The sequence below is a fragment of the Ictalurus furcatus genome, chromosome 7 (genome assembly GCF_023375685.1).
Source record: "Ictalurus furcatus strain D&B chromosome 7, Billie_1.0, whole genome shotgun sequence".
Taxonomy (NCBI): Eukaryota; Metazoa; Chordata; class Actinopteri; order Siluriformes; family Ictaluridae; genus Ictalurus; species Ictalurus furcatus.
The window spans coordinates 16,095,765-16,110,250 of record NC_071261.1 but is presented as its reverse complement, the minus strand read 5'-3'; the positions used below and the strand labels follow the sequence as shown (position 1 = coordinate 16,110,250).

Sequence of the window (14,486 nt, the reverse complement as noted above, 5' to 3'; positions counted from 1 at the left end):
ACACTACAGTAGTCAAGTTCTTTTTGGCATTAATCAACTAAACATACACTTTTATTAAGCAAATCTATTTTCCATTTTTCTCTCGAGCTCTGAAGTGACACGATTACCTTGCTCCAGTAAGGGTGGAACAAACGGAGCCTTTCCTTTTATATTCGAAATACACTATTGCATGTCAGCCTGAACAAGTAAACAACTCCTTTTTCACTTTTACTCAAGAGCACATAAAATGCAAGATTGTACACACAAACACGTATCTCGGTGGCAACTTTGTGTAGAGAAGAAGAAAAAAAAAAGGACAAAAAAAAAAAAAAAACTGGCGAGAAACCATCGACACTAAAAGTGTATCTGATGTTCTTTGTGTTTTTAGCAGCATGTGCTCAGCTTGCCCGTGTACATACAGTACATACTTGTGTCACACTGCACCTCTCCCAGCGCCAGGCTGAACAGATGGACTCTCTAGCTCCTCTGCCTGAAACCCTCCTACGCTGGTCATGCAGTGCCTCCAGGAAACTCCACACTAATTCCATCTGAGGTCAGGAGTGTTTTCTGCTACTGCACTGGGGTGTTTGGGAGTGAGCTGGTCTGAGTAGGAGAACACAAAAAATAAATGCGCTCTGTGTCTGTTCAGCATTGTTTCACAACACCAGTGCGTTCGGCATGGTTTCCCATCACTACTGCTTGTGGTTATGCTGAGAGATTGCTGGGGTTTTCTGTTTTAGTCACACATGGGAGAGTGAGTGTAGTCAGCGTGTCAGGCTGAGTGAGTGTTGTTCTATACTACTGGCTTTAAAGCAGAGCTGTAGTGTTGATGCTGAGGTAACTGTTTTCTCCTTTCAGTCTGCTCTCCTTCCTCTCAGCCTCCCAGACACTACTCTACTCTGCTCTTCTGACAGGGAGACTGTCGCTCTTCTCGTCAACATAAGTGTCTGTGGTCTCAGCAGCTCAGCTCTTGCCACCCTCCACACCCAAACATGCTGAGAGACCGTCCTGTCACACACTGCACAGTAACTGGCACACTTCCCCAAATGCCAGGCCACCTGAACGCACTGCAGTACTGCACGAGATCGCTACACAATGATGGAGCTCTGCATTCTTGTAAATTGTCAGGAGGATTGTGAAACACACATACTGTCTCACAGTAGAGAAAGAAGGCAGCTTATTCAGAGACCTCTGAAATGATCACCATAATATGTTTACAAAATGACATTCTGCAAAGAAAAATATATGTTTTTGAAGAGCATTTGTGTTTAGAGTAGAAATACTCTATAGCAGTAGTCACCAACTGTCTTTCTTGAGATGTACCGCCCTGGAGGTTTCGGCTCCAACCAAAATCCAACACGACTGTTTTAGTTGCTCAAGAACTTCTTAAGGCAGTGATTAGATGGTCAGGTGGGCACAATTACGGTTGGAGCTAAAGTCTTCAGGAAGGTGGATCTCCAGGAACAGGGATGGTGACCACTGATTTATAGAAATAAATATTCCTACTCCCTGATTCACACAATGTCTAGAGGGTTAGAAAATGTTACATATAGCGAACATTGACTCTACCTGTAAAGCCCCCATGAAATGGCTGAAACAGGAAGTCAGAGTGACAACGAGTTAAAGTGTTTGACTGACTTACACAACAGCGTTTGACATACACCGCCCCCCCAAACACCTGACAGTAGTTTAGAGATCTAGCTAATTATGAGAACAGCGAAGAGCCTTTTATAATTACTCTTGTTGATGGAGAATCCCCAACGGTGTACAACGATGGAATCATGTTCTTACTTAGTCTAAGGAAATTGAATAATGAATATGAATAAATGATATAAAATGAATAAACAGCAAACATTTTTCCCCCTCAACTAAATGGTAGTGTGCTGGAAGACGTACTGCCAAAAACACACCATTAAACCATGTTTACTGCTAAAGAGTTACTACTGGTGCTGCTAACACACTGCTACTGTATGGTTAGGCAAGACCCACCTCCAGGGGTGGGGCATATATAACTCTAGAGAGCATTTAAGTTAATGGTCACCAACCCTCTTCCTTGAGATCTACCTCCTTGCAGGTTTCATTTCCAAGCAAAATCTAACACCTGTTTTTGTTGATGAAGAACTTCTTAAGGCAATTATTAGATGGTCAGGTGGGCACGATTATGGTTGGATCAAAAGACTTCAGGGTGGTAGATCTCCAGGAACAGGGTTGGTGACCACTGCTTTAAGTGGATGCTCACAAAGTTTGGCCTAGATATACGGCTGACTCACTACTGGTTTTCGGTAAATTGGACCATGCCACCATTTTCCTCATGCCAGAATATAAACAAAGGCTTGTACAGGAAGCTCTGGAGAGGAGGGTGGTGCAGCACTGGTTTACCTTATTGGAAGCTGCGCTACAGGTCACGCCCCAACAGGTCTACTGAGAATGCCATCTCTCAAGTCCTTCACACCACCCTCACACATACGTACAACAACAAAGTGAACTATGCGAGACTGCTGCTTATAGACTATAGCTCAACCTTCAATACCATAGTCCAACACAGACTGGCCTCCAAGGTCAGGGACCTCAGCCTTATTGCTCCCCTCTGTGACTGGGTCCTGGATTTACTCACTGGCACACCTCAGGTAATGAGTGGGCCAGTTTACCTCCATCACCATCATCCTGAGCACCGGAGCCCCACAAGGTTGTGTCCTGAGCCCCCTGCTAAACTCCCTCTACACACATGACTGAGGTGAAGTTGTGAGCGGACACATAATTAAGTCTGCTGACGACACAGTGGTTATGGACCTCGTCTCAAACAACAACGAGGCTGCCTACATTGACGAAGTGGAGTAACTCATAGCTTGGTGCCAGGTTAACAGTGTCTCCCTGAATGTCAGTAAAACCAAGGAGCTGGTTATGGACTTCAGGAAGAGGCAGCAGAGGAACTACACCCCACTCGAGATCAGCAGGACCACTATGGAGAAAGTGGGCAGTTTCATGTACCTTGGAGTACACATCTCTGAAGACCTGACCTGGACGCATCAAGCTAATGCTCAGGGGATCAAAGCCAGACAACAGTTGTACCATCTGAGACTGCTGAGGAAATTCAGCCAATCCCAGCAACCCTGAAAACTTTCTATAACAGGGCTATAGAAAGTTTACTGACTCATCTCAGCGTGGTATGGAAACTGCTTTATCCAGGACCGCAAAGCCCTGCAGAGAGTGGTGACCCATCTCCGGGTCTGCTCTCCCCTTTCTGCGCAACATCTACACCAGGCGATGCCATACAAGAGCAGCTAAAATCATCAGGGACTCCACCCACCCTGGTAACGGTCTGTTCAGCCTGCTGCAATCAGGCAAGCGCTTCTGTAGTCTGATGGCTAAAACTGGGAGGTTTAGGAGGAGCTTTTTCCCTCAGGCCATCAGAGTCCTCAACACAGACATGTCCTCCATAAAGATCCCTTAGGACTCCATAAAGGCTCTACAGTCACTCTGCACTCCATCGACATTCCATACACTGCATTGCATCGTTAAGACATGTAACACATTATATATTTTGTACACCCCTTTTTGCACATTCCTGTACATATATTTCATATTTCTAATTTCTTCTTCTTCTTCTTCTCTTATTATTATTTCTATAAGTTCTGTTCTTTTTCAGTTTAATTTAGTATTTAATGCCCAGTCTAAAGAGGAGTAGGCCAGGTTTTCATTTCACTGCAAGTTATACACTGTATATAATTGTGTATGTGACAAATAAAAATCTTGTATCTTGAACATCAAATTGTTTTGATCATTTTCCAGGAACTATAAAATCTGAATACAATGAAAATACTAAGAATAAATTGGTGTAAATATATGAGAACGTAAAATCTCCTCCACTAATATTGGCACCCTTGATAAATATGAGCAAAGAAGGCTGTGAAAAATTGTCATTGTTTAACCTTTTGATCTTTTGTTCAAAATACTCTGCACTCATGGATATCAAACACAACAGGTTTAACAACAAACAAAAAAATCTGTGTTAAATATTGGTATGCAACAATTATTGGCACCCCTTCAGTCAATACTTCATGCTACCTCTCTTTGCAAAGATAACAAATAGCTTTGCGTCTTCTCTTATAATACCTGATGAGGTTGGATAATACAAGGCAAGGAATCAGAGACCATTCCTCCATACAGAATCTCTCCAGATCCTTTAAATTTCCAGGTTTAGTATCATATTAATGTCCATAATACTAAAGAAACCCCTAATTTGACTTTAGACCCTTAAGAATAAAGCGGATTTGGCTGTCAGGCTTCCAATAAGCCAGGTTTTGGATATAAAAGCCAACTGAATAAACTCTTCAGGTCTGTTTGTGAGGAAGAAAAGCCCTTCTTTGAGTTATTCTGATGGAAATGGGGGGGTGAGTGAGTGGGCACAGGTGTGAGAAACAAACAACCTGAATCCACAATAAACAGTGGGTGGCTTGAAGCTTGTGGTTGGAGTATGTTGAGTTACTTAAAAGTTTCTAAAATGACTCAAAAGGCAGTGTCAGGGCCGCCAGGTTCTCTCGCTTAGCCCGGTGTCCATCTTCATAAGTCGAATGTCAGACACGGTTGCGCTATGAAATCTCTCAGCAGACCTCACATTGAGAAAACGCTCCACTTGCTGAGTCACTCAAGTTGAGCTACAAAGGAACTGGCAGTATAATCATACGTGCTATTTGGGACGGGATAATAGGATGAGAAATGAACCCAGTCATACTCACAGCTTGGCTGACGAGACAAGTAATTAAGGTGTCTTTTAATGACTTATTAAATTAATGAATTTGTCCAACTGTTCTTCTAATTTGATCATAAACAATTCCCAAGAGTCATAACCCTATTACATTCCATTAAGCCAGCATGGGGTAGTGAAAATTAGCAGCATTTCTGACATACATCCTGATGTAAAGTCTAACCAGACTGGAGACTCTTGGATCTGGGTGCACTCCTTCATGCAGAACATTTTAAACTCCTTTAGCGTCTTAGGTTAGTGCGTGGGGAGTACAATTCCAGCACGTGTTTGTACTAGGGTCCAAATCTGGAGATTTTGTGGGTTTTGAACTGTTTCTGTGTTGATTTCTAACTGTATTTGGCCAGTCATCTTGTTGAAAGCTCTACAGATGGCCAAGTCTGAACGTCATGGTAGAGGCAATCAGGTATTGAGCTAAAATATCCAGGTTCTTAGCAGGATTCATGATGCTATCAATGTTTACAAGCCCCTGAAACACCAGCTACAAAACAGCCCCAACGCAGCCACCCTTATATTTTGCATTGGCTGCTTTTCCTTGTAGGAACACATGCCGATGGTGTACATGAATAAAGAATTTGATTCTGGTCTCATCTGACCACAACACACAATGCCAGCTGTGGTTCTAATGTATTACAATGGAAGGGTTTCATTTTGCTAAACTTCCAAACAGCTTGTTGTTATGAAAGTAGCTTTTAGCTGTTGGTTTTGAAACTTGAAAACCACATGGATCAACAGCAAATTTTTAAAACGTTTCTGATCTTTGGGCCTTTTTTTTTTTTAATCACCTTCACCATCCTCCTCACTGTATGCGGGAAAGTGTTCTTGCCGGTCCAATTCACTATTATCAGACACTTTGTTATGTTCTTAACGCCATATGTATTTTCATTTCCATTACCTGATTTTTGCAGGTCAGTCTCATTTATGTTGAAAGTTCTTTGGTTTTGTTCCCTTGGTATTGTACAACAAAACGTGATTCCCATCTGCGCAACCTCATTTATACCCCAGAGAAACAGGACATGGAGAAAGGCAACAACAGAATTTCTCAGGATGGAGAGAAAATTTTTAAAAACTATTTATATTTTATATATATATATATATATATATATATATATATATATATATATATATATATATATATATATATATATTTTCCCCAAATGTTTTCACTTCTCAGACTTGATTTAGTTCTTACGGGTCACTACACGCATGCACTAATTATGGCCACTTGCACGACAAGCAAACTTTTGTTTAGGGGTTGAAAGATTAATTTCTTGACAAAGTGCATTCCTCAACATCTGTATGTTAACAAAGCATTATACAGCACAGTAGGGGAATGTTTAAATGTTCAACTTCCACAGTGCTATTCATGTAAGCTGAATAATTACTGGATCCTTATCCAAAATGACTTAGATTTTTTGTTGTTGTTGTTTGAGAACGGGCCTGAACTTAAGCATCAAAGAAAGGTCATTTAAGAGAAAAAGTGAAAGTAAAATCAGGGGAAATAATCCCACTCAGCATAAACGAACATAAACATCACTGAATTCAGACCTTTTTCAGTTGCATTATTCAGAAAGCTAGCGATATCCTAACAGAGATGATGTTGACTATTCTGTATATATTTTATTGTGCAACATGCTTAAATAACGGATCCTGTCTATTATTATTCATTATTTGTTTGTATGTTAGAATTTATCATTAAAAAAAACCATATCAGTATATCTAATCTCATGGGATTCTGTCATTTCTGATAGATATCTTACATTTTGTTCAAAAAATTTAATATTACTTTATTGATACAGAGAAATGTGTTAACAATATGCTTGCATAAATGTGTGTATCCTTACACATACCTAAGGGCAGTACTCACCCTAATACCATACTAATACTAATAACATATTACACTTCAGCTTACATACCAAAGACATATTCATGTCAACTGTAACAGAAACAACCTGTCAAATGCAGATTAGTTCAACTTCAGAGGAGATGGCTACCAAGCTGAGAATTATAAATTGGCCATATAGTGCATACATAGGGTGTAGAAACTATTATGTCTTGTGTAGTGCACATATGTAGGGAGCAGTAAGTCGTTCGGTAAGACTACTCTCGGGTCTGCCGTTACTATAGAAACAGCTGTAAATCAAGGTTTGTACCTCAAGCACAGCAGTTAGAGCAACCTCAAAAAAAAAAAAAACAACAAACAAAAAAACTAAAGGACAACAAACTGTTTGATGATGCTAAAATGATGATGATTTGCTGTTAAAAATTTCTCCTCCGTTTATTTAGATGATGCCCCGGAGGGTCGTCGAGATGGCCACTGAATGGACAGATTTTACTAGAAGACCTGCTTAAGTTCAAAACTAGCAACTCATATTCTTTTTAAAAATATGTGTCCATTTTATTACAGTAACTCCTTTCCAAAAAAAAGGTTTGCTCTTAAGGGCCACTCAAAGCGTCAAAATAATACTGGCCTGGCTTCATAGCTATGCAGCAATGACCAGCCAAATCCCACCCACCTTATGCCATCAGCTAGTTAACTGTGTTAACACATCAATTCTCTGCGTTTCCAATGTGTCCGGTCTGGTCACATTTTCACCTCAAGTGCCTTGATCAAATTAAAGTTCCCATGAAGCATGCACACGCAGAAACAGGAACGAGACGCAAATGGTTTTTAACACCTCTTTGCTTCAAATGAGCAAGAATTGCTAGACGGAATTATGCGAACTACACAAAAAAAACCTCACAATTAGAAATTATTTAACTATTGTCTTGATTCGGTAATGAACCTAATTGTACAGGAAACTTAAAATTACCTCGATTACGCAGTCATTATCAATTTTTCAGAACAATAGTGCATTTAAAAGATGAATTAAAGAAACCTCAAGAAAGAAAAACACAAAAGGTTCTTCTGCTCTGCATCACGCCTACCCACAGCCTACTCCGTAGTGAAACAAAATCTTAATCCGTTCGCTCAATAATACATCAAATCCACGGTGCCCTCTGAGAGCAGGCTGGCCTGCAGTAATATCCACTCTTCCACAGAGAGCAAACACATTGTAGCTGCATGAATAGCAGGTGTAATGAATGCATTTCAGCTCTTACTCAGCCACACCTGTGGACTAAGCCTATCCATCGGCTTTACTTTTGCCTTCTATCTCTCAGATTTTCTTTCTGAAAGCATAAAGGCACCATTAGCATAAGGAGCGAGTCTTTTGTTCGGCACAGAAGCTGAGCGAGAAAAAAAAAACCTCAAGGAACACGGAATTACATAACAGACAGGATCACTTAAGACTAAAGACACGCTGCTGAACATTCCAGCCCTGCGCAGCTCGACTGACAGGAGAGACAAAAATCTCTCTCACTATCACTTCTGAATTCTGAGCGTCTCTAAAACCGAAACCGTTCCTGGAACCCTGGCATAAAGGAGAAAACTGTATGCAAAATAAGATGCAGGCGAACAACCTGGTATATTTCGCCTGCGCATAGCGGAAACGGATTTATAAACAGTGAGGCTATGGTTAAGCCAGCTAGCAGACGGCACTAGAGACAGACCGGCCATGTTGTAAATATAGGGAGAGCAGGACAGGTAAACAAACGAGAGGCTTCTTGGGCAGCTGAATAAATATTCTAATATGCGACCGACAGTGACGCAGCGTTTTGGAAAATGAATCTGCACTTTGCTCATTAACTCTCGTTGAGCTTGAATTGAAGAAATAACGCCAGGCATGAAAGCATCTTCGGTACAGGCTGAACTGCTGTACTATGTGCATGCTTTGGTTTATCTTTCTTTACAGAGGTGATCAATGGAAGATGTGCAGCAGTAAATTATACAAGTCACCATTGCCCTAGCAGTAATATTTCTATTAGAATTACTTCTATTTAAAAAAACAAACAAATGGCATCCATTTTGTCCTTACATCATTACATCAAACCAGCAGCTAATGAGGTGAGAACGGAAGCAGCGTTTCTTTCCTTCCTCTCCTCCATCCCCACCCCGTAAAACTCCATTCACCCTGAGCAAAGCACTTTATGCCACTGTACCCATTACTCTGATACCTTTTGCCACGATCTCGTGAAATATTTATAACGCAGGGTCCTTCCAAAGGCACTCTGAGCCCTTTCGCTCGCAGTCTATGGCCAATGAGAGGAAACTGCTCTTCGCAGCGGCGTCTTAACGAGACGCAGTCGAACGAACGAGAGCAAAAGTCTTATCAGCTCGCCGAGGGCTTTCTTATGAAAGCAATCAATTCGTATCAGAAGGGTGCACTTCCACAACAGTGCATACCCAAAGAATGGATCGCAGCAGGATTCAAAGTGCTTGCCTGCAATGACGGCAGTACATTGGCATTTAACTTGGTGGAAGGAGAGTGCAAAGAGATCTCAGGGGAATTGGTCATTGTATCAGTCCATACAGGATTTTGCGGAGTTTTGTGGCCAAAAAATGCTTGATTTTGCTGCTGATTTTTTTTTTTTTTTCAAAATTTGCGATGTTGCAATTTGTGGAGTATTTTGTGCTTTTTTTGTGGAAAACTACATGAATTGGCAAAACTGTAATCGCACGAAATTGTTTCGCATGGTCTTTCACAGTGATGTTTGTGGATAAATCAGACCTTTTAGCCGATACTCATGTCGACGCACGTGAATCGCTGAATGCGCGTTGTGATGATGTCAAATAACACGTCTTGGACCGAATCTGTGGAAATCTTGAAAAATTGCAAGCTCCTCCAAATATAGGGCTGGACAATATAATCAATATAATATTGATATCGTGATAAATGATTACGCGATACACTTTTCTGAGATATCGTTGGTATGGTGCTATATTTCTTATGTTTTTAATAATTACAAATGAAATGGTACTGAGTGGATATTTTTTATATGACAATTTTTTTAATCTTCTTTGTAGGCATTAAAAAAAAAAAGTATTGTCAAACTCAGTTTAACATTTTTTTTGTTTATTTTACTACCGTTTTGCAGACAGATTGTTAGTTAAATGATATATGGTGATGCACATCGTGTATTGTAGAAATGTCCACAAGTTTCGTGATATTTTTTTATCATATCGCCCCACCGTATTCCAGAGTTGGCTTGATTGAAGTTAGCATATAGGCATTTAACTTGGTGAAAGGAGAGTGCAGAAGGGGATATCTCAGAAGAATTGGTCATTGTACCGTGCAAGGACTCATTCCTGAACTGGTCAGTGAATAAAAACAGATGCCAGAAATAAACAAATCGCACAACTGTTAAGTTCAAGGAGTTTCCAGAAGATTGCAGAATTATAGCTTTAGGTTAAAGGCTCTTAAACTTTAATTAGAATTAGGGGAGAAAAAAAAAGTATATATGATTTAACACTAGTTATAGATAACTCATGAACGAGTCAGCTCTTTGAGTCGGCTCTTGTAGTTGAACGCTGAGAGATGGCTCGCATACAGTATATAAGCGAGATTGTTTTGTTTTTTCTTTGTTTCCCACACCAGTGCTGTTACTCTTCAGTGCTTTTCACACTAGCCACGTTTGCTGTGGTCTGAATCCAAACGCGACTGTTCCTGGTGCCTCCCACGGCATCGATCAGGTTTCAGACTATCGAACCAAGTGCATTCGCCACAGACGCGCATGGAGAACACAACGCGACTCACCATATTTTTGGTCTTTTTTTTTGTTATTATTTTGGTGCTATTATTAGCAGCAGATATTATTTGCAGCATTGGACCTCTTCTGTGTTCCACAATGCTCCCCTGCCACTGATGGTACACGTGTGTTGTGGAAACTAATGACGTCGTCATCAGCTGAAACAAGATTCAAGATTTTATTTGTCACATACACAATTATATACAGTATATAACTTGCAGTGAAATGAAAACATGTGCCGGTCTACATTACTTCCTGAACAAATTTGGACCCGAGTGCGTGTTGCGTTCACATGCACATGAATCGGTTCAGTTCCAGTGGCTCAGTTCCAGTGCAACCGAACTCAGACCACCTCATACTTACAGGTAGTCTCGAGTTCGGTACCGTGATGCGCTTCCCGGTCTGCATGACAGCTTTCACACAACCAATTTCTCACATGCTCTGATTCAGACTAAAACTGCCAGTGTGAAAGCCCCCTTAATCAAAATGTTTCCATGGAAACCTCTTTCTAACATGTGCGCTCGTCTCTCAGCTGTGCGTATGAGCCAGCAGGACAGGGAGGATCCACCCGCACTCCGGCTTGTTAATAATCACATGTGGTCAAGTGCATCAGGGGAAGTGATCAGTTAGCAGGATAAATGGAAATAAATCTTCGTAATGACTCAGACACACAGGAGGCACAATAACATCAATGCAAACATGCAGACACATTAGAAGTGCCTTGCTGATTTTACAATGGGGGGGGAGACAAAATAAGAGATTTTTAGACCAAAACAAAACAAAAAAAAAGAGTTTAGAAAAAGAACAACCACCACTGGTCAAAATATTATATTGTAAACTTTGTCTGGTTTAAAGGGGACAGAAAAAATGCCAATGAGCCGTTTGGGAGCCGAAAGACTCGGTTCTTTATGGGTGAGCTGAGCCAAATGATATGACTCACTGAAAAGAATTCCCATCACAGCTGACTGAGAGCACGAACACCATACCATACAAGATCACATAGTAAAGAATGAGCAAAATATGAAGACTGTAATCTTTCTGGGAGAAAGAAAGATAGAAAGCAAGGGGTTTCCAAACAACTCGGGCCACGACTTGTCCAACTGCAGCACGAACAAACCGAACTAGAAAAAAATCATACATAAAAAAACAAACAAACAAACAAATAAGTAGATAAATAAACAAACAACCAGACCAAATGAGTGAGTTTGTACCAGTGCTCTGGTCCACCATGCAACCAAGCTGTGAATAGAAATATGCGTTATCATAGCAGAAGATAACAGAGCTGTTGAGCAACACCTGGGTGTACTGCCTTCACGCTTCACCGCGCGCTCTGCTAAAACAACGTTTATAACGCCCTATGGCGCAAAGTAAACACACATATGACCAAGGGGATATTAAACCCCACCAACATGTGACAGACAATATGACGCTATTGACAACTAGGACACAAATACAGTCGCGTACACGCTGTCATTGTGAGCGAATGAGACGTGCTGCTAACTCGCTAATAACTACCTTCACTTCCTACTTTCACCGCTCCAGCCGGCTAACACCCTGTTTTTCCCCTCCTAAGTAGGCAACTGGTCCATTTACCAGACCATTAACCGAACTTTCCCCTGAACGCTGCAGCGTGAAGATGTGTTTTGCATACATTAAAATGTTTATTTTGTGCACACACACACACACACACACACACACACACACACACACACACACACATACATACATACATACACACATACACACATACACACAAAAAGACAACACAACACCCCGTGCCATTTTAGCCTGGCGCGCTTCATACTCACATTTAATAACTCTATCCGTCGTAGACAACTTCGGCTCATCATTCGGTTTGTTTTCAGACATTTCCAGTCAAATGTGTGTGTGCTCGCCTTTCTCTCTCTCTTATTTATATGTATATAAAAAAGGGTCCGTTGCTGTAGTCCTCGCTCAACAACTCTTTCCCCAAAACGGGAGACTGCAGTGATATCGCTCGCCAGAAATACTTGCAACAGGGTAACAAATTTCAGCGCCGTTACTGTAGCTAGTCTGATTTACAGCTCTACTGTAGCGAGTCTCTCAAACAGCACCACCACCAACCAACCCCTCCCTCCCTCACGAGCAGTGCAACCGAACCTGCCTGCACTCGACACGCCCACTTCTAGGCTACCGCTGATTATTGGTCAAAAACAGCCTCCCGCTATACAGTGCTGGCTGTTGGTTGGCTCTGCGATGTGTCAATCTCTTATTAGTGTACAATTTAGGGTAAACTGCCCGATTTCAAGATCTGTCATATGAGTACAGACGCCTAAAGGTGGAACGCTATGTACTACGTGATGGGACTTTTTCCTTAATTTCATGCAAATGAATTACAAAAAAAACAACAACAACAACAACAACAATACCTGCAGTGGATATTTCACCATTAGGCCGACGATCTATCATGTTAATACTGAAGATGACAGTGATTTCTTGCCTTGCGGTACTAAGACTGGGTGAAACTCGTATTTCTCCCTGTGAATTAAAACGGAACCGTCTTTTGTAAGGAAGCCCTAAAAGGCCATTTGTTTCCCTTTTTTTTTCTTGTTTTCTCGTGATCACGACTTAATTTTTTTGTTATCTCAAGATCACGGGAAAGCAACTTTAATTAGAGAAAATTAAGTCTAAATCATGAGGAAAACAAGAAAGAAAGAAATAATAAAGCATGGCCTCTTTGGGCTTCCGTAATTCTGGGCCTCCAATCCTGCACAATTTTCATTCCTTTTCCCAGGGCAGTTGGTATAAACATGCTAACAGGGCTCAACCCCTCTTTCAAAGATAAAATGATCAATATGAGTATTCATTTTGGCATCCACATCAGATTATTTGCTGTGAAGAAATGTCTTAAAGTGGATTGTTTTGAACTTATTGTAAAAAAAAAAAAAAAAAAAATTGTTTTCCCAAGATGATGGTGCAACCTGTAATACATTGGCATGGTACAAAGGAGTACAGAAAGTGCACATACATGACAGTGTGAGATGAGTGCAAACAATACAATAAATACACATGACAACAGAAAAGTATTCCACACTTTCTATAGTCTAGAGAGTAGATTAATACAGCCTATCAGTGACAGGCATGTCAGTCATATTTAAAGGAAACACAACATGAACCCTGTATGAGTCCCCCTTTACATCACCCCTGGTCAATTGTATAATTAGTCAGTATCTTGCTGAAACATCTCATGTTGCCACTCTGAAGTGTAAAAAGGTGACTATGCACCTACTATGTCACTTAGGTGACCTAAGTGAAACTGACCCTCAATAGGCACACACAAAATTTTTTGTTGTTGTTGTTTTATGATATATGAAGAGGGAAGAGCATTTGCACAGAGAGCAGACATTATGCTTACACCCCTGGGTACTGTACACAGAACTGGGTTGCATTTTATCATCCAGTGTTCTTAAAAGTTTTATAGTATGAAGTCTGATAACCCTCGACTTTACTGAGGCTGTGAAGCTGTCATAAAGATATAAAAGTTTGAAATTACATGGTTCATAACAAAGTCCTGTAGAGTTCGCTCTACAGTTGGAATTTTAGGGTTGTATAATAATTCAGTTTAAAATGTCGGCGTCGTAAATGCTATTTTTTCAAACATAGGAAGAATATGTATTACATACTAGCCCTAGCCAATGAAATAGTTGTAGATGGAATTTACTGTTCTTCCTTTTTGTGATGCATATGCTACCTGATTTTATCATTATAATGAATACCAATGGAAGCTCATAGCTTGTTTTACTGAGCTAATTGCCCCTGGCAGTTAAGAGGAGTGAAACAAAAATAGATTGCATATACCTTTGAAATAGATATTTGCCTGTTTAATGAAAATTTTACTTGCAATGGATTGGCACCCCATCCAGGGTGTACTCTGCCTTGTGCCCCGTGTCCCCTGGGATAGGCAACCCTGTAGAATAAGCGGTACAGAAAATGGATTGATGTATTATACCTGTCATTAGTAACATGTACTTTTACTCATCTCTGCATTTTGGATAATTCCAAAAGAATTTCATTTTGTTATGTCATAAGTGCATTTAACCTTTTACAGGTAAAAGTATTGTTAATATGGCACATTTCA

General features: G+C 40.6%; 1 protein-coding gene across 2 annotated transcripts in view; it reads right to left on the bottom strand.

The window, feature by feature from the left end:
• Window positions 1-12,559, bottom strand: part of LOC128609962 (protein phosphatase 3 catalytic subunit alpha) — a 100,827-nt gene extending 88,268 nt beyond the window's left edge. The window contains exon 1 of one of the 2 annotated variants that reach the window (XM_053628921.1): window positions 12,178-12,559. In XM_053628921.1, the coding sequence (XP_053484896.1) occupies window positions 12,178-12,238 (61 nt within the window). In that variant the 5' untranslated portion in view covers window positions 12,239-12,559. The remainder of the gene's footprint in view (window positions 1-12,177) is intronic. The other variant, XM_053628922.1, reaches the window with a different exon arrangement.
• Window positions 12,560-14,486: the final 1,927 nt, after the last annotated feature.